The sequence below is a fragment of the Callithrix jacchus genome, chromosome 1, assembly GCF_049354715.1.
Source record: "Callithrix jacchus isolate 240 chromosome 1, calJac240_pri, whole genome shotgun sequence".
Classification (NCBI taxonomy): domain Eukaryota; kingdom Metazoa; phylum Chordata; class Mammalia; order Primates; family Cebidae; genus Callithrix; species Callithrix jacchus.
Window position 1 is genome coordinate 213,632,043 of NC_133502.1, and position 19,908 is coordinate 213,651,950.

Below are 19,908 nucleotides of genomic sequence, written 5' to 3' on the forward strand. Positions count from 1 at the left end.
CTGTGCTCATCCAGCCCCTGCACACAGGCCTCAGCTGCCTGTCCTCTCTGGACCAGGTGCCAGCGAGCTCTGACCCTGGGGTGGCCCTGCTGCCACCAGCAGTCAGTCTCAGTGGTGCTGGAGCTCTCAGGGGCAAGGATCCTGGGGAGCGGGATAGGAGAGGGCCTCCCTCTGATCCATTGCATGCCAGAGGGTGGGGCCCTGTCTGGCTCCCTGTGGGATGAAGGGACGTGCTGCCCCTGGAACCTTCTTACCCAGAGAAGGGCAGTGCACCTCTGGTCCCCGCAGGAACGTTCTCACAGCACCAGTGACGCACCAAGGCTCCAGCCCAGCAAGAGGAAGGACACCAGTCCGTGTCCCGGACACGAGCTCTGTGGTCTAGGAGCAGCGGCCCTCGAGGCAGAGCAGCAGCGATCCCAGGTCAGTGGATGGGGCGGCTCAGACCTCAGGTTGCTGTGGCTGCCCCTGCAGTCCACCTGCCTTTCCACAGGGGAAGGCAGTGACCCAGTGAAGGCAGCGACCAGACCCTGTGTCCTTAAAAGAATGTTTATTCCACACCGTCCCTGCGTCCCCCTCCACAGGGTCCCCTCATTGTGCTGAGGTGGGAAGCCCTCAGGCCACCCTACCAGCCAGCCAGAGCTACAGCCTGGAGGTGAGGCTCTTCCTGGGGCTCGCCAGGCCCCTGCAGGCTTTGCGGACCCTTGACCAGCCCAGCGTTCTTCACTTTGGGCCGCAGCAAGCTGGGCCTTGGGGACCTGGACCACTCACTAGCCACCCAGCCCAGGGCCCTGCTCTCCAGGCTCCTCCCAGCAGCTCCATCTCTGTCAGAGTGAGGGACGAAGGTCTGGGCCCTCTTCTGGGCTGTCACTGGGGCTCTCGGTGGGCACCCCAGCTTGGCGCTGGCCCTTCTGAAGCATGTAGGCAGATGGCCCCAGCCGCAGGATCTTCCCGCTGCCCAGGCACTCGCCCCCCTTGTAGAACACGGCAAACTGCAGGACAGAGAGGGCCTGGCATCAGGGGTTCTGAATGGGGCCAGCCCAGGGCAGGTAGGGGCAGAGCAGTCCCTCTGGGGCTTGGTCTGTGTTCGGAGCTCCAGGTAGAGCAGGGTTTACTGCTGACTAACAGGGGAGGAGAGGCCTGGGGCGCCCAGCAGTTTCACTAGGGAAGGTCTTCAGGATCAGGGTGCCTCTCCCTGAGTGGGATAGTCACAGGGGCCTCTCCTGGGACTCCAAGGACTGGCAGGTCTCTGCAGCCCTTGGCAATCTGGAGCTGTGACAGAACGGAGCATGGTGGCAGCGAGAGGACGCTTCTGCTCTCCTCACCCCAGGTGCACTCCCGCCCACCGCCTGCACATGCCAGGCGCCCACCCCCGGAGCTCCTGCACACGCGGCCACAGGGGCCCTGACCCTCTGCCCCTTCCATTTTCTGTCCTCACATCTGGGGCCTGGGCAGCAGCTGAGACTCTGAGGGCCCAAGCAGGAGCTGGCTGGTGACATCAGAGTGGAAATCCTCTCACAGCTGTCACTGCAGGAGCCCCCAGGAGGGACTGGTCACACTGTGCCATCACCAGCTGTGTGATCTGCTCACACCCTACTTCTAGGCCTCAGCCCCTTTCTCTAACCCAGGTGTCCTGGTAGGATGAAGAGCAGTGCAGTCCTCCCAGAGCACAGCTGGGCTCACCCCCCAGGCCCCTACTCACCTGTCCCGTGGCAAGGGCATGCACAGCCTGCACGGCCGTCACCCACACGGTGCCATCTTGATTAAGGGTCAGCACGCAGGGCACTGGGTGGAAGAGAGGGGCCCTTGGAGGGGGCACAGGCCTTGCCTGGTTGGCCCCAGGGAAAAAGGGGCACCAGCCCACAGCGGTGAACACCTCAGAGGGGAAGGTCTGACAGTGCAGGGCAGTGCACTCGCCTGCTTCAGCCTAACACAAGGGGCCTGCTCCCAGCATCCCCAGGCCTCCCTCAGGGCAGGCACAGGACACGAAGTTAATCTCCAAATAATCTCTACAACAGGGACGTTCCTGCCCCAGAGTCTCCCTTCCCTGGTCTCAGGAAACTCAGCTTCAAAGGGCCCATCCTGGGAAGCCCTCCCTCCAGTCACCTAGTGCCATCTGGTGGCGGAATCGGAAGTGGCACTCCATCATCTTGTCCCGGACCAGTGCTGCAGGCGGCTCCTCCGTGATCCAGTGCACCCGGCTGGTCCTCAGCAGGTCCCTGTACAGGGCTGGGTGGTCTAACCGGGGAGCCTGCGGGGCAGAATGCGAAGGTAGGGATGCCCTGGAGCCCTCAGCATTCGTGCCACATTAGCCAGCTGTGGCACCAAGGTAGAGGCTATGCTGAGCACACCTGGCAGCAGCCCTGGCCTGACCCACTGATCTGTGGGAAGTGATCAGAAGGGAGAGTGAGGTGGTGGGTGAGCTGGCCCCCGATAGGCAGCCCCACTTTGAGGCCAGGGTCACAGCGGTGGAAGGCTTGGGTTCATCCTAGGCTCGGCCACCTGTACCTGCCTGACCACACCTCACTGGATTCTACCATGGCAGGCACCATCCTCAGCACCGAGGCCACCCCCTCTCCACCAGATGAGCCCCTCTTCTGTAGAAGTGGAGAAACAGTATCTGGGTATAGGGGGTTCAGTGACTAAGGGAGAGGCCAGCAGACAAGAGAGCCTGAGGCCTACCTTAAAACCCTCCTGCCGCCATGGCCAGTCACGGGAGGATACAGCAGGAAGGCAGGGACCAAGGACAGTCAGAGTGAGTCACCAACTCCATGACTCCACGGTGGCTTGGAGTCTTCCCCAGGCCCTGGTCCATAGCACTACTGGCCCTGCCAGAAGCAGCCTCAGGCCGGCCCACTCACCACAAACACGTCGCCCTTGGCACTGTCCTTCTCCACCACGTACCAGGGCGCTCTCAGGCCACCTATGTTTGCTCTCTGGCCCAAGGTATACAGGAACCAACCTACAGAAAGACAGTTTCTCCATGAGGCTGGGCAAGGTGTTCCATCCCAAATGTCACATCTCTCCTAACAGGGCAGCAGGGGGAGGCTCTGTGGACCTCCGAGAGCGGCCCAGAGCAAGCCCAGCAATGGAGGAGCTCACTTGGAAGCTGTTTCTCCAACCAGCCAGGCCAGCACTGCCCAAGCACCTGCGTGCGTCCCATCGTTGTCCATGAAGGGGCTAGACACGGGATGCAGTGGCCATGAGCAGGTACCTTACACCCCATAAGGTACAAGTCCCAGCTGCAGGAACACCTGACCCCAGGGCCAGGATGTGGCTGGGGGCCCTGTGTGACACCACGGGCCCATGACACAGCTGTGCGTCTAACACCAGAGTGTCGATCTAATGCACTAACTCTACCTCAGGCTGCCCCCTGCCACTCTGTGCCCAAGTCTTCCCTGGCTACGCTCTGCACACCCGCGCCCTCACAATGAATGTCAGAGAGGAGATGGCAAACTCACTGCCTCCCCTCACTGCGGCGGTGCACGCAGGAAGAGAGAACCTCACGGATTTACCATGTGGCCTGGCCCGGCAGCCTCCTTCAGTGGAGTGAACTGCAGGTGAAAACCCTGAGTCATCTAACCGGCTCCCACTGGGGCCAGCGCTGGCAGCTACATGGGCAGGCCTGTCTCAGGAATGCCTGGCCCCAGCTCTCTCAGGAGCCCTTTGCTCCTGAGGCTCTCCAGTTCACTGAGAGACGCCCCACCCCTGAGCAGCAGCCCGGCTCTCCTGGCCAGTCCCACGGCCCCGTCCTGCGCTAGGTAAGACTTGCCTGATGATCACAGCAGAAGGCACATCCCCACCACTGGCTGGTGACTAACTTGGAGCCTGTCCCCCACCGCAGGCACGACGCAGGCTCACGTAGGCCTCCCCGCAGTAAGAGCATGCGCGGGAGAAGTGGGACACCTGACCTCATGAGCGCGTGGGTCCTTCATCACTCAAGTCATGCGGTGATGTCTGCCTTACCCCCTGCGGCGGCGTGCAGTTCTGTGTAGTTTAACATTTTCCTGAATTCTTTCTACAGGGACTTGATACGTAACTCACAGGACAGCCCTTCCAAATCAGAGGCGTGCCCCTCACGAACCCCAGCATTACAGCTGCGGCCATATCTTGAAATGCACACAGTCCTCAGCAAGGCGACTCTTCCACCCCCCACCCCAGAGCCTTCTACGATCCACCCGAGTGGAAGGGACAACAGGCACCCTTGGCCACAGCTCAAGGCACTCAGATGACAAGTGGCAGAGTCTGAACCTCACCTTTGTGTGTTCCCAGAACCTTATGGTCTTCTATGGAAATAAACTGACCAGGTCGAGATGGCAAATACTGGAAAACAAACATTTCATTACCGATGGAGTTCCAGACCCAGGGCAGACACCTGGCCCCATCGCTTTGTGTCAAAGACCACCACTCACCTGAAGAAGGAAATGTTCAAAATTTCTCTTCCCGATGAAACACATGCCCATGCTCTGAAATGACAGAAGGCAGCTGTGAGGGGGCAGAGGTGGGGGCGGCCCGCACTGCACCTGGACACCCTAAGCAGGCCCCAGGGCCTCCCAGCCTCACCCCACGATCTGCTTCCAGGGTAGGGGCCCGGCTGCCCACCAGCACCCTGGGACACCAGTCACAGCCGGCGCACACGAGGCCAGGGCCTTAGAGCATGAACGCCTCATTGTCTTGGCCCAGCAAGACCTGACCCTATGCAGCAAAACCTCACCCAACTGACCCAGGGAAGAAAGCGAACCCAGTCAACGCCTTCAGGCCACTGTCCTGTGAGAAGCAGAGGAGGGGCAGGAAGCAGGAAAGCCAGGCCTGAAGCCTCGGCCTCAGGGGAGGACCCCAGGGAAGTCAGAGGAGAGAGGCGCCTTCCTCAGCCGCAGCTGTCCTGGCTGGGGAGCCTAGGCTCTGTGGGTTCCCCACCCCGGCCTCAGGGGAGGACCCCAGGGAAGTCAGAGGAGAGAGGCGCCTTCCTCAGCCGCAGCTGTCCTGGCTGGGGAGCCTGGGCTCTGTGGGTTCCCCACCCCGGCCCCGTCAGAGGCTGCATCCTTTACTCTCTGGTTTGTGTGTCTCCAGACTACAGCTCCCACCAGAGTGACGCTGGAAACGGAAGACCAGAGGAGAGGAGGACGGGGTGACGTGCTCTTCAGGGAAAATGGCTTGCTGTTGAACGGTACGGCCATTTCCATTACCAGGAAGAGACATGAAGGAGCCACCTCCCACCCCTCACCCTCCATCCCCAGGCCCTCCCACTGGCTTCACCCTGTTCTGCCAACGCTCCAGGCTCTCTCTCTCTCCTTGAGACAGGTTTCGCTATGTTGCCCGGGCTGTCCTGAAATTCCTAGGTGCACTCCATCCTCCCAAGCACCTGGGGCCACGGGCAGGCACCCCCAGGCCGGCTCCCTGGCTTCTCCTTGTCTCAAGGCCTTTGCACTGCCCTTCCCTTGTCTACGTTCCCAGCCCTCTCCAGGACACCGAATCCTCTCATCCTTCAGGTCTCAGATTCCGTGTGACTTCCTCTGAGGCCTTGTCATCTCCATTCCCTACTCTGACTCCACGGGTGCTTCCCTCCCAGGGCCCTACACCTCCCTCCACAGATGCTTTCTAGGTTTACAGCGCTTGGCCTCCTGTCCGTGCCCCGGCTCGCAGGTGAGCTCCATGGAGGCAAAGATGGAGCGTCACCGTGTCCTCGCAGCCCGGCAGCACAGTGCCTGGAACTGATGGCACCAAACGAGTCTATGCCGGGCGAGCAGGTGACAGGGCACATCAGGGTGCAGATGGTGGTGCAGCACCTGCCCCTGCAGGGCTCTCTCCATCACACTGCCTGGCACTCACCTGGCAGGCAGGCTATCCCAAGAGCAGCCCACCGGCTACTAAGGCTGCGGGGCAGCCACCACATAGGGGCAGAGGAGAGGAAAAGAGCAAGGAGCGTCGCCTAGGATGCAGAGCCTTGTACCATGTGCCTGAGCAAACTCCTCCTATTGCTCCAAGGTTCGCCTTTGATGTTAGATCCTGGAAGGGGAAGTGGCGTGGGACCCCCAGGCCCCAGCTGCTCCCCAGACCGTGCAGTCGGGAAAGGTACACAGGCACTAATCAAAGGGAACTGCTCACTGTACCTCTTTCTTCTGAAGCACGTGATGAAGTCTATTCTCAGCAGCGATTTTCTTGACAAAATCTTTTGTTAATCCCCCCAGAGGGAAGATGGTTCTCCGCAGGGCATCCTGGGAAACCTGGCTGAGAAAGAAGGTCTGGTCTTTAAAGCTGTCGGCTGCCTGGAGGAGTTTTACCGCTGCCAAGAATAAAGAAGAAAAGACGTTGCAGGAAGAAAGATGATGATACTTCCCTTTCAAAAGTGTCCTTCTGTCCACAGCCGGACGAGCCCTAGCCTGTCAGAAGCAGAAATAAACACTCAATAGCAACTGCTAGCGAAAAGACCACTGCTGGGGTAAACATGAGAAACCTTCGCAGCTCCAAAAAGACCAAGGATGTTATATGACAAAGAATTCCAGCTCACACTTCAGATCAGACGAAACACCACGTGAAAAAAATGTTCTGAAGTATGAAAAACACCTAAAATAAATTCAGCCAAATCTTGGAAAATTAAGTAAGCTAGCGGCCTGCAGAAAACTGCCCCGACACAGTGTCAGCTGCAGGTTCTCCCAACAACCGCAGACGTGCTCGCGCCACGGCGGGTTCAAGGACTCGACGCTTCCCCAGGTCCTGCCGGGCAGCAGCACAGCCTCCAGCAGCGCTCCACCTGAGAACGCATGAGCTTTCTTGGTAAAGAAAGACGATGTTTTGTTTAGAGTCTCAGCCGACATCTGTTAGGGGCCCCTGCGGTTCCTTCGACATTCCCTATGTGATCGTAAAGAACCATTTTTGGGCGGGAGAGAGGCAGAGATGGCAGACGAGATCGCCAAGGCTCAGGTCGCTCGGCCTGGTGGCGACATGCTCTTCGGGAAGATCATCCGCAAGGAAATCCCAGACAAAATCATTTTTGAGGATGACCGGTGCCTTGCTTCCCACAACATTTCTCCTCAAGCACCAACACATTTTCTGGTGATACCCAAGAAACATATATCCCAGATTTCTGCAGCAGAAGATGATGATGAAAGTCTTCTTGGACACTTCATGATTGTTGGCAAGAAATGTGCTGCAGATCTGGGCCTGAAGAAGGGTTACCGAATGGTAGTGAACGAAGGCTCAGATGGTGGACAGTCTGTCTATCACGTTCATCTCCATGCTCTTGGAGGTCGGCAGATGCACTGGCCTCCTGGTTAAGCACGTTTTGGGGATAATCTTCCCTTCTCTAGGCAATGATTAAGTTAGGCAAGTTCCAGTATGTTAAGTGGCACACTTATTTTTGCCTGTGTATGGAGAGATTCAATAAATAATTTTCAAACCAGAAAAAAAAAAAAAAAACAACCATTTTTGGCTTTAAGGCAACAAAGCAGAGGCGTGAGTAAACCTGGCTTAGAACTGTCCCGTTCTCCACTTTCAAGTTCAGTGATCAGTGGTGACACGCTTAAGATGAATGTCAGCTTTATGGCTTCTTTCAACCTCTCATCAACTCCTCATGAATTACACTCAGAGCGCGCCACGTGCAGCGCACGCACCCTTCCTGGCTCAGCACAGCCATGCATGGAGCACACTGTGTAGCTGGTGTTCTCCGTCTGCTAATTCCCAGGTTAGCCGTGAGAGGGAGAATTATTCCCACGGTACAGAGGGAAACCGACGCCTGCCTAGTCACTACACACGACTCACCAGAGTGATACAGGTGCAGGCGGCGGGGCTGACTGCCCAGCCTCCCGAGTCCCACTCCCTTGTCAGGTATAGACAGCAGAACTGAGTGAGAGTGAGATGAAGTTCAGCCATCCAGTCACCACAGAAGCAGAGCACTTCCCAGAGTCCACTAGTTTTTGTTTGTTCTATTTTTTTGAGATGGAATCTCGCTGTCACCCAGGCTGGAGTGCAGTGGCGCAATCTCAGCTCACTGCAACCTCTGCCTCCTGGGTTCAAGTCATTCTCCTGTCTTAGCCTCTGCAGTAGCTGGGACTCCAGGCACATGCCAGCACACCCCACTAATTTGTGTTTATTTTAATATTTTTAGTAGAGATGGGGTTTCACCATGTTGGCCAGGCTGATGTGGGACTTCTGGCCTCATCATCTGTCTGCCTCGGCCTCCCAAAATGCTGGGATTACAGGCATGAGCCACCACACCCAGCCTCAGAATCCACTTTCAATCCCAATCTAACTGCAGTTGAACCTCAGAAAACTAGGAGCCATTTGCATTTTCTCCTAGTTCTCAGTCATTTTAAAACAAACTAAACACCAATGATTTTCAAAAAAGCAAGCTGGCGACCCTAAATGAACCACTGTAGAGGAAAGGCACAGACAGGAATGAATGTTCACGGAGGCTGCCTGTGCTGGAGCCTCACTGACACGCCGTCTCCCGTGCTGCTCTGCCAGGCTGCTGGTAGCACACTGTGCATGGGAAAAGCTGCCCAGCCACAGGCTAGGCCTGGGAGCGCCGGTCACAGGTGCTGACCGACCCTGAGCCCAGGCCCTCCACTGCCCCTGCGGGTGCTCTCCCTAAAAACCGAGGCCAGGCCAGAGTAACTAAAGAATGGAATAGAAAGCTTGAGTGTGGCTACAAAACACAGTGATAGCCACGACACCATCAGAACTCCCACACATCAAACTACTCAACAAAATGCATCCACCAGTACTGTCGGAAGTTTCCAGGAAAACGTGACCTATGATAAAGGCCCATGGCTCCGCAGGGCACCGTGTTCTAGGAGGTAGGCAGGTGCATCTGTTCGGCATGGAAATAAACCCTCCATCTCCTCAGGCCCTGTATGTGCACAATTACTTGGTGAATTCCACCCTGGAGTTCCCAAGTGGCAGGACTCTGCATTCAAACCCATGTCTTCCTGAAATGGGGGGCTGTCTTAGGGGAGTGGGCTGCTGTTCTCTGGGCTCAAGTCAGTGAAGTTACCTGATCACCCTCTGCCATGAGGAAAGAAGGGGAGAGAGGGAGAACAGAGGGCGGTGGACGACTCCTGGCAACTCAGGGCATCCCTGACCATGCAGAGCCCTGTGCCATCGTGGTAGCCTCCAGGATGGGCTCAACAATGCTGAGGAGGACTCAGCTGGGGCCCGGCACAGGAGAAACAACAGGGACTGTGGGTGAGCAGAAGTGCGCTCAAATCCAGCTCTGCCACCCGAGGTGCCCAGGTCAGACAGCTTCATCCAGGCCTTGGCTTCCTCACGCGTGAAACGGGATGAGCACACACCTCATGGACTACTAAAAAGAGCAACGTGCAATGTGTGAGGCTGGGCATGGTGGCTCACACCTGTAATCCCAGCACTTTGAGAGGCTGAGGGGGGAGGTTCACTTGAACCCAGGAGTTCAAGACAGGCACGGACAACACAGCAAGACCTCGTGTTTACACTCAAAAAATGAAAAGGCCGGGCGTGGTGGCACACGCCTGTGGTCCCAGCTACTCAGTGGGGCTGAGATGGGACGATCACTTGAGCCCAGGCGGCAGAGGCTGCAGTGAGAGGAGATCGGGCCTCTGTACTCCAGCCTGGCTGACAGAGTGAAACCCTGCCTCAGGCAAAAAAAAAATATGTGTGCATGTAAAGCCCTGCCCCAGACACCCCTGTTCCCCAGATGGCGGGGGCAAGGCTCCTCCAACATCTGCCTTTCTGGACCAAGCAGAAGCGCTGCCCTCCAGGGATCCTGCAATGATGGACGCTCCCTGCAGAAACACAGCTCTCAGCTCCACTTGCATTTTCACTCAACAATGCAGGGAATTCCTCTTTTCTACACACAAATGAACGCCAGGGCAAGCCAGCAGCTCCCCGCTCACTGTATGGCGTTGACACACAGAAAGGGGAGTACTAAACACTGGGGTCTATTGGGGGGAAAAGGGGAGGGCCAGTGGGAGGGGGAGGTGAGGAGGGATAGCCTGGGGAGAAACGCCAAATGTGGGTGAAGGGGAGAAGGAAAGAAAAGCACACTGCCATGTGTGTTCCTACGCAACTGTCTTGCATGCTCTGCTCATGTACCCCAAAACCTAAAATCCAATAAAAAAAAAAAAAAAAAAAGAAAGGTGAAACCTGGCTCCCTAACACACATGAACTCACGTGTGAACACGGCTACAAAGCCTGACTGCTGACCCTATGCGACCCACAGCAGATCCCCAGCTCACAGCACATTAAAAGGCAGCCTGAACCACAGGCCCTTGAGCACCTGACGCTAAGTACAAAGCCTTGGCAAGACGGACGGCACCCCGATTATCACTGTCAACTGTCAACCCGGATACCTCTGGAACACGTGAATCCTTAACACAGTGTCTGGAGCTGGGTTTTCAGTATCTGAGAGAATTTTCCCGAGCCCTCTCCCTGACCAGCCAGGACATCTCTTACTGCACAGCCACACGCCCTCAGGGAGATGACCCTCTTGGTAACTGTACCTTTTCAAATGTGAACCCAAAGCAAGCTACTCTGGAGCACACGGCGGGGCGGCGGGCGGGGATGGCAGCGATCCTCAAACACAACCCGCTGTCACTCTTCAAAACAGTTCACTCTGTTCAAAGAGAATTCAGCTCTGGCCTGGGCACTTTAACTTACCGTTTCTCACTTCAAACCGATTTCTGAAAAGCCCTTCCGGCCTCTTGATGTGCTTCTGCTGAAAGACCTCTCCATCTTCCTGTGACGTTCTCGCATAGTGACCTGTGGCAATGGCATCTGCCCCTGTGACATTTTTAAAAAACGCAAGGACCAGGTTTTAGACTGACTCGCAGGCCTTGATCAGCATAAACCAGGGCACAAGAGTGCAGACCCCAAGTCTTAGGCTGAGGGGCTGCACAATCCTCCCTACCCCCAAACATGGAGATCCCAGGAAATAGAGGCACACACCACATTCCATCAAACCAGCAGCCTTGAACCCTTAAGCCGGTACAACCTTGCTACAAAGTTTCATTGCACCTTTAAGACCTTTCAAAAGCTCATTTCTAGCTTAAGGAAACAGTCCAAAATGCAAAATAAAATTTAAATACAAAATATTCATGTCAGAGTTCATCATAATACTGAGGGAGGCTGTGCGCCGTGGCTCATGCCTGTAATCCCAGCACTTCGGGAGGCCGAGGCGGGCAGATGATCACCTATGCTCAGGAGTTCAAGACCAGCCTGCCTGGGCAACACAGTGAAATCCCGCCTCTACAAAAAAAATACAAAAGTTAGCCAGGAATGGTGGCACACATCTGTATTCCCAGGTCCTTGGGAGGCTGAGGTGGGAGGAATGCTCAAACACGGGAGGTGGAGGCCGCAGTGAGCCAAGATCACGACACAGCACTCTAGCCTGAGCAGCAGAGCAAGATGGTGTTTCAAAAAAAAAAAAAAAAAATCAAACCACCGAAATGAACTCTGGGAGAATGTGAGGTAATTACAACGCATGGCCATAACAACGGGGGTACTAACAGAATGTTAACCAACGCGGGAAAATGCCTGACACTGTTAGGTACACAACACCATGATTCCGCTATTTTTACTGTATAGGAATAATTGAAGAAAAATCTCAGGTCTACTCCTTTGATTGTGTGAGTGAAATTCTAGGTGTTCTCTCCTCTGTTACACTTTCTGTCATAAATGTGTATTTTTCGTCACAGCGAAGAACCATCCCGCACACTGTTTCTTCTTTTCATGGCACAGAACATCAAAGAACCTGACAAGCTGCATGTAAGCCCATAACCTTTGCATTGTGTAAAAATTTCAGATATTCATGCGGGCGCAGCGCTCACGCCTGTTAGCCCAGAACTCTGGGAGCCGAGGCTGGTGGATCACTTGAGGCCAGGAGTTTTAGATCAGCCTGGCCAACATGATGAAACCCCGTCCCCACAAAAAAAAAAAAAAAAATTAAGCTAGACATGGTGGGCACCTGTAATCCCAGTTACTTGGGAAGCTGAGGCAGGAGAGTTGCTTGAACTCAGAAGGCGGAGGTTGCAGTGTGCCAGGATCACGCCACTGCACTCCTTCCTGCCTGGGCGATGGAGCAAGACTCCGTCTCAAAAACACAAATTACAGATATCTAGTATTTCAAGAGACTTTTATGAAAGGTGCAGCCAAATGGATTCCGTCCTTAACCGACCGCACTGGCTCTGTGTAAACAGAAGACACAGCAAGAATTAACTGCTGCATATTAACAATCTGAAAAAGGCACTTTAGAAACATGATCTCATCTTGACCGAGTTTCTCAGAGAGGAAAAAATCCACTTTAAATCGAAAAACACTTCTACTAGAGACAGCGCAGGAGGCCTCTGAGCAGCACGGCGGGGTCAGGAGTCTGGGCGTCATGTCCTCGCGCCCCGTGTGCACTGCTCACGCCTCTCCTCCAGATGCGGACACAGTCACTGCAGGAGTTCCTTCCACAGCGTGCCCGAGGGCCAGCCACCTCCGCGCTCCCTCAGAACCTTTGGTGACAGAGAGCTTAGGCTCTCCAAAGGCAAGCGTTCCCTTCCTGAACAGCTGCCCGTGCTTCCACCCCAGGGAACTCTTTCTTCTGCCAGTCCTAACGCTGTCCTCTGGTGTCACACAAAGAACGCATTCTTAACTCACACACTTGACGCCTGCCACTAAGACCCAAAATAATCTCAGCAGTTCACAGAGGACATATTTCTGGACACCCTGAAAACAAAAATCAGTTCACATTCCGCCAGTCTGTCACTCTGTTCCTGAAGAACTGGTATGGCCTAACCAGGACGGACCACAGCGGAAGCATCACCCCTTCCCGGACTCTCTGGTCATCGAGGTGAGCTCAGTCGGCCGGCTTTGACAAACACATCACACTCCTGGCTCAGCCAGCGTGGGCACCCAAATCCCCCCGACTTTCTGCATATTCAGTGGCAACCAAGCTAGGTCTTTCCAGCCTGTACTAGGAGCATTAGTTGAACCTGGGAGCAGACTCTGCATTTGTCTCGATGACGTTTCCTGGTTTTGGGTTCGTACAGTTGAAATGAAGACCTTTCGTCGTGTAGGCATTTGTTTACTCCCAACTCCACAAACTAACCTTCATCATCATCATCTCACGGATCAGGTCTGCAAGTCTCATCTACATCACTGCTGGGAGCGCTGACACTACCCGGTCCCTGGCTTACAACAGTGTCTCGTGACCGCACACAACAGGGTGAGCTGCGGTGGGACACAGCAAACCCAGAGGCCAGAGCCACAGCTTCAGAAACAATGGCAGGGGACAGGAGAAAGAGCCTAGAATCCACAAAGCAAAGCCACGGACATCATCAAGAGGTGGTCGAAGCAAGCAATTCAGCATCAGGAGGTCCACCCAGAAACAGGCTAGGCGCAGGGCTCACGCCTGGAATCCCAGCACTCTGCGAGGCCGAGGCAGGAGGACTGCTTGAGGCCAGGAGTCTGAGACCAGCCTGGGCAACAGAGTTGAGACATACCATCTCCACAAAAAGTTAGCCAGCATGGAGGCATGCCTGTGGTCCAAGCTACTCAGGAGCCTGGGGTGGGAGAATCTTTCGAGCCCAGGAGGTCGAGACTGCAGTGAGTCATGATCGCATCATGGCAATCCAGCCTGGGTGACAGAGCGAGACCCTGTCTCTTTTTTTTTAAACTCAAATTACTTACCAAGATTATCCACAGCATAACGAAAAAAGCAACTGAATTTGATGTGCTTATTGCAAATGATGTCAGGATTGGGAGTCCTTCCTTTTTCATACTCATTCAGAAAATCACTGGAATACAAGAAAACGACTTCAGTTCCAAGTGTGAAACATTTCTCAAAAAAAAATTACGTTCACTAAATTGCTTGTTTAATGTAGAATTTCTCCTTGTTATACCAAAACTATAATTTTCTGCAAAACAGAAGAGCTTCGATATAAAGCCGCTGTCGTCAAACATTTGTTTACAGCCTGCCACGTGAGCCACCTGACAAACAGCAAGGCGTTGCTCTCCCACACTGCGGCTCAGGACCACCCTCTCCATCTTCCTGTGACGTTCTCGCATAGTGACCTGTGGGCTTGCAGGGCGTGTGGGGTCAGGAGTGGGGGGTGGTCATGAGGGTCTCACTAAACTCCCACCTCTGGCACTCCTCCCACACAGCAGGGCTTAGGTAAGGAAGAGAAGATGCCCGAGTGACAGCAGAAATGAAATCCCCTAGACTTACACTGCAGGGCTGTGGGGCTGTGCTATGTACTGGCTTTCATCCACAGCTCCTGGCTCGTACCTCCCACAACCCGTTAGTGTTTTGCTGTCATGCTGGGTGTGGTGGGCCTTAGGGATGGGCCTCTGACCTGCACTCCTTTCAACGCATTTTTTTTTTTTTTTTTTTTTTGAGACAAAGTCTAACTCTGTCACGTCCAGGATGGAGTGCAGTGGCGTGATCTTGGCTCACTCACTGCAACCTCTGCCTCCCGGGTTCCCCCACCTCAGCCTCCTGAGTAGCTGGGATTACAGGTACGCACCACCATGCCTGGCTAATTTTACCATGTTGGCCAGGCTGGTCTTTAACTCCTGGCCTCCCAAAGTGCTGGAATTACAGGCATGAGCCACTTTACCTGGCCTACTGCATCTTTTTCTGTAGAGATAAGGTCTTGCCATGTTGCCCAGGCTGGTCTTGAACTCCAGGCCTCAGCCTCCTAAAGTGCTGGGATTACAGGCATCTACCTGTCTGAGTGTGGGTCTTAAGACCCTCCCCAGAAACAGTCCCGCTCTATATCCTGGGGGAAGGAATGGCAGTGTCATGAAGCCTCCATGACAACCCAAGAGGACTGGGTTCAGAGAGCCTCTGGACAGCTATGCTGTGGAGGTTCCTGGAGGGTGGTCCCCAGGGAGGGACCCTTCCCCATACCTCACCCGACCCACCTCTTCATCTGCATCCTTTGCAATACCCTTTATAATAAAATGTAAGGAAGTGTTTTTCTGAGTTCTGTGAACCACTCCAGGAACTTATTAATAATCGAACCCGAAGAGGAAGTCATGGGAATCCCAACTTGAAGCCAGTAAGTCCTAGAGGCTCATACTTTCGACTGTTGTTGGGGGGGGGGGGGTCAGCCTTGGGGAATGAACCCCCAACCTTTGGAATCTGGCACTGTCTCCAGGTAGATGGTGTCAGAGCTGAATTGGAGGACACCCAGTTGGTGTCCACTGCTTGGTGTATGGGGGAAAACCCCACCTTTGGTTACAGAAGCCTTCTTCTGTGAGGATGACTGCTGTGGTGTGAGAGCAGAGGTGAAACACGGTCAGTTTTCCCTACACAAGGGCTCCACGAGCCATTCTGCACCCTCAGCCTGGGAAGCTGGGTCACTGGGCAAATATACCAGAAATACTTTCCTCATGTGATGAATACACACTTCTGAGAACCAGCAACCTCCTGGGTGCTTAAAGTGGATCAGGCCATCCTTCTTCTGTGAATTTCTGCTCTAACAGACTAACTGAATATGGGAAAAAGACACTACAATACCATCAAGACTTAGCAAGAATTTCACAGTCTTAGAGGATTCACTTCAAGAGGGTTATGAAGCCTATTTTGAGAGTTTAAAAATTGGTGTATTTCGGTATAAGTAATTTTTTTTTCATTTAACCTAAAACACTCTATTAATCAACAAGGGTTAAAACAACCAGTGCTGATCAGGAGGGTTGTTATGCAGACAGATCACGGATCTGCAGACTCAGATGTTACTTGTCTATCTTCAACTTTAGCAAGCACCAAGTGTTTACCTACTTCTTGCTCCCGACAGAAGTTCATAAAAACTCTTCTTGTTCTGTATTTGCCAACACCACTTGATGTTATGATACTTTCCACTTTGTTTTAATTATTAGAAAGTTATCAGGAAGCTCATTAAACTATAAACTACTTAAGATGCAATCTGGGCCGGGCGTGGTGGCTCAAGCCTATAATCCCAGCACTCTGGGAGGCCGAGGCGGGTGCATCACAAGGTCAAGAGATCGAGACCATCCTGGTTAACATGGTGAAACCCCGTCTCTACTAAAAATACAAAAGTTAGCTGGGCATGGTGGTACGCGCCTGTAATCCCAGCCACTCGGGAGGCTGAGGCAGGAGAATTGCTTGAACCCAGGAGGTGGAGGTTGCAGTGAGCCGAGATCACGCCATTGCACTTCAGCCTGGGTAACAACAGTGGAACTCCGTCTCAAAAAAAAAAAGTCATGTAACTCTTCTGGTTCTTTGTTGCCAGGAAAAATATATATATTTTTTTCAATTAAAAAAATAAAGTCAAGTAAATTGCTCAAGGTCATATAAGAAGTGACAGAGTCAGGACTCAACACGAGGCTTTTCTGCTCCTACAGCCCACTCAGGCAGGGCAGCCTGTCCTGTGCACACAGCCTGCTGTGTCAGATGCCCGACAACTGCCCAACAGTCAGCATGGTCAGGGCTCACCAGAGGACGAGCCCTACGCTCCTTCCACTGCAGGAGCAGAAGTCCAGGCAAACTGCACAGCAGTCCCACAATGAACCACCGGCATTTCTTCTCCGCTTCACTGCTGCCCTCGCTACCCCATCTGGAGTGTCTTCTCTACTCCTTTGCTGGCAAGCCCTCCTCTTTCATGAAGCCTTCTTGATTGCTCCACACTGCAAATTTCTCCCTCCTCCCGGGTTCAGTGATTCTTCATAGAATCACTGGCACTTCCTACATGCCACACATCACTGTCATGTCTTGTGAAGATAATGTGCTCCCAACTAGACCGCAGACTCCTATGGAACAAGGTCACGGTGTAGACATCTTAATGTTCCTAGGTGTAGCACATGCCCAGCATGCAGTGAGCACTTAATGATTGGGACTGTATTAGATTTCATAAGCTTCTGTTTGTTTCTTGTTTGCAAAGGCACGGGGCCATGCAGGGCCACCTATCAGCTAACTTGTTCTCTCAGAACCCCCATAATCGGTGACCCACACAGCACACAGGCATTGATGCTCATCTTCCAGGGGAGCCCTCAGCCTTAGCTCCCCTTCCCTAACTGGGCAACAGAAACAACTCAAGGTCCAAGAAAGCATTAAACAGACTTCAGGCAAGTGGTGAAAATGACAGGCATGAGCGAGCTGGGAGTGCTGTGGGGTCCAGGCATGAGCGAGCTGGGAGTGCTGTGGGGTCCAGGCATGAGCGAGCTGGGAGTGCTGTGGGGTCCAGGCCTTGCCTCTAACACAGAGGCCCCAAGGGCAGCCAAGGTCTCCTGCAGCTTCCGCACCACTGTGGAGGGAGCACCCTGGGCTGCACAGGAGTCTGTCAGGCCCACGACCACCATCCTTCCACTGGAAGGATCCACAGCGTGAGGAAGCCTCCTGTGAGCTGCGACCTGCACTCACCTGAACACATCGTTCCAGTACTCCTTCACGTAGGACACTTGACGGAAAGGGAGGTCTAAGATCTGGCAGACTCTGTAAGCGTCTTCACAGTCTTTGTCAGCAGCACAGACCCCATGTTCGTCCAGCAAGTCCCAGTTCTTCATAAACACCCCTGTCACCTGGTAACCTGGGGACGGGAGGAAAGTCAAAGAGAGTACAGAAATCAACCTTGGGTGAAAAAGCAGTGATTTCTGAGCTCTGAGCAGTTCCTCACATGCTGTGCTCCGGTGCCTCTGTGCCTGGTCTGCCTGGCAGTCCCTGCTCTGTCATGTGGCCTCAGGGCTCTGGTCTCCGGCTTGGTGCCTGAGTCCCCAAGATGAAGGAGGTAGTGTTTTCCCATCTTTGTGCCCCCATCTGTCTATCAGCACAATACCAGCAGGAGGGGCTTAGTCAATGTGTTTGAAATGCACAAAGGAAGACTTGAAACTCAACCAAATTTTCCAAAGCTCCATTCAGTTATCAGGAAAGGAAAGTCATTTCAAAAGTTGCTTCTAGTTACCATCTACAACTTAGATTCTAAGTCGTCAGGTATAAAGATAATTAAAATGTTGAATATTTTGTAACCTAGTTTATTATCTATTTTCTCCCTTTTCAATTATAACAAAATATTCACGCAAATATTGGAAAGGCCAACTTTAGCCCTCCACTACCTTAGCAAACTACACAGGTGCCAACCCTATATGAGAAAGCTGGTTTTTAGGAGGGCTGAACGTAATGAGACAGGGCAAATGACTGCTGAAGGCTTCATACAGTACCCAAAACAACAGAAATGTGACAACAAAGCTTTGCCGAAGCGACACCACCACACACACAAGACCACTCCATCCCAGATCCGCCAGACGAAGGCTGTCTACCCGACGGTATGAAGCCCCTGATCTATCATTAACGTTTTCCACTCTCCTCTCCTACCTCCATCTGGCCGGAACCAGCCAACACTTCCAGGCTTCTGTGAGTCTGCTTGCACTGCAGACTGCCCGGAGGACCTCCTCCACCTCCAGGTCTTTGCTTAGGACATCCGACTCTTCTTCCAAGACAGCTGAACACTTCCACCACTCTCCCTTCTCAACAACTATTTCTGCTTACGGTTTGCCTACCCTTCTCTTTGGCGCTGGGTATACCTACCACAATAGCTACGGTTATTAACGATATAAACTAATTGCCACGACTGTTTTCTGAGTACCTGGTATGCGCTGGGCAGGGGGGTAAACCCATCAATGCGTATTAAACCATCTAAACCCTCCCGTCACCCCGTGAGGCAGTGTTAGCCGAATTTTACATGGGAGGGCTTAATTAACTTGCCCAAGATCAGGAACCAAAGACCGCGCGAAGCAGAGCTCACAAACGTTATTCTGAATGCGGCCTCCCGCGGGGAGCCCCACAGGTGAAGTTAAACAGGTGCTCATTTCAGCGCTGGGCTCGAGGAATTCTAAGCACCTGTGGGGCTCCGGGTAGATGCCCGGAAGCAAAGCCAATGCTTCTGGCGAAAAGTCTGACCTCCAGCGAGCGGAGAACACAGGAGACACTGAATAAGCAGACCCGCCGCGCGGCAGGTGTCCGTCTGCTTAGTGGGGAGGACAGGACCTCCCACCGAGCGGCCACACCGTGCGCAGAGGTCAGGCCTCCGGCCCGGGCGATCCCAGCTCCCCTCCCAGTGTCCGCGGCCTCACAGGCGAATGCGGGCGCCGCAGACGCGTGAGAAACCCTCCCCTCCCCTCCCTACCCCACCCCGGCCGGCCAACCGGCCGGCTTTTCCCTGGGGGTGGGCGCGGGTGGGGAGCGGCGCGCAACTGCTCTCGGGTGGTCGGAGCTGCAGTCGCGCACACCTCCGACCAGACAGGCGGAGGGAGAGGAACCGAGGTCAGAGGACCGGGTTCCTCCTGCCGACCTGCACGCAACCCGGGGCCCAGGGAGGGAGGCGGCCTGACCAAGGCCACGAGGGTCGGGGACAGGTTTTCTGGGGCACATTCGCTCGGGGGCGGGCGGGGGCCTCGGCTGCCTCACCTCTCCGCTTCAACAGCAATGCGGCCACGGCGCTGTCCACCCCGCCGGACAGGGCGCACACGACGTGCCGCGCCGCCTGCATCCGCCCGCTGCCCAACTTCACCAGCAACTACCGCCGCTTCCGCGCCTCGCCGGAAGTCCCGCCCCGGACGCAGGGTCCGCGCTCTTGGCCCGCCGGAAGCTGCGTCCGCGCGCCCGCCATCGGTCCGGCCCTCCCCGGCTCTGCGGAGGAGGTTCCCGAGCCCCGGGCCGCGCTCGCCACTGCGGGTCCGCCGATCGCGGGGCGCCGAGACCCTGCCGGGCCGCGAGTAGCTGCCTTTTATTGGAGCCGCTGCTTCGCCGTCCCCATCCGTGTCCTGGCCTCATTGCTCTTCTTTTGCGCTGTAAACCGAAAATAAAATTCTAAGCCCCCCAGCTAGCCGATGGAGCTCTCGTCTCTGCCAAGGGCGTCCTAAAGGGCATCGTAGCCGCGAGTTCGGGTCCTCGTGGGGAAAGGCCGGAGGGGACGCGCCTCATCAGACCCTCCTCCC

The 19,908-nt window shown here is 54.6% G+C and overlaps 1 protein-coding gene and 1 pseudogene across 2 annotated transcripts; one reads left to right on the forward strand and one right to left on the reverse strand.

Annotated features, from left to right (window-relative positions):
- Positions 1-530: 530 nt before the first annotated feature.
- Positions 531-19,489, reverse strand: TRMU (tRNA mitochondrial 2-thiouridylase). Of its 2 annotated transcripts, XM_002743860.6 has the most exons (11): positions 19,379-19,489; positions 17,339-17,504; positions 13,645-13,751; positions 10,630-10,752; positions 6,108-6,280; positions 4,410-4,463; positions 4,254-4,320; positions 2,859-2,959; positions 2,104-2,248; positions 1,700-1,782; positions 531-989 (listed from the first exon to the last, which is right to left on the reverse strand). In XM_002743860.6, exons 1-11 carry the CDS (start codon positions 19,458-19,460, stop codon positions 825-827), a joined length of 1,266 nt encoding a protein of 421 aa, XP_002743906.2. In that variant the 5' UTR covers positions 19,461-19,489; the 3' UTR covers positions 531-824. The 2 variants fall into 2 exon arrangements, with proteins under 2 accessions (XP_002743906.2, XP_008978534.2); XM_008980286.5 differs by lacking the exon at positions 1,700-1,782.
- LOC100386473 (adenosine 5'-monophosphoramidase HINT1 pseudogene) lies at positions 6,873-7,408 on the forward strand (annotated as a pseudogene).
- Positions 19,490-19,908: the final 419 nt, after the last annotated feature.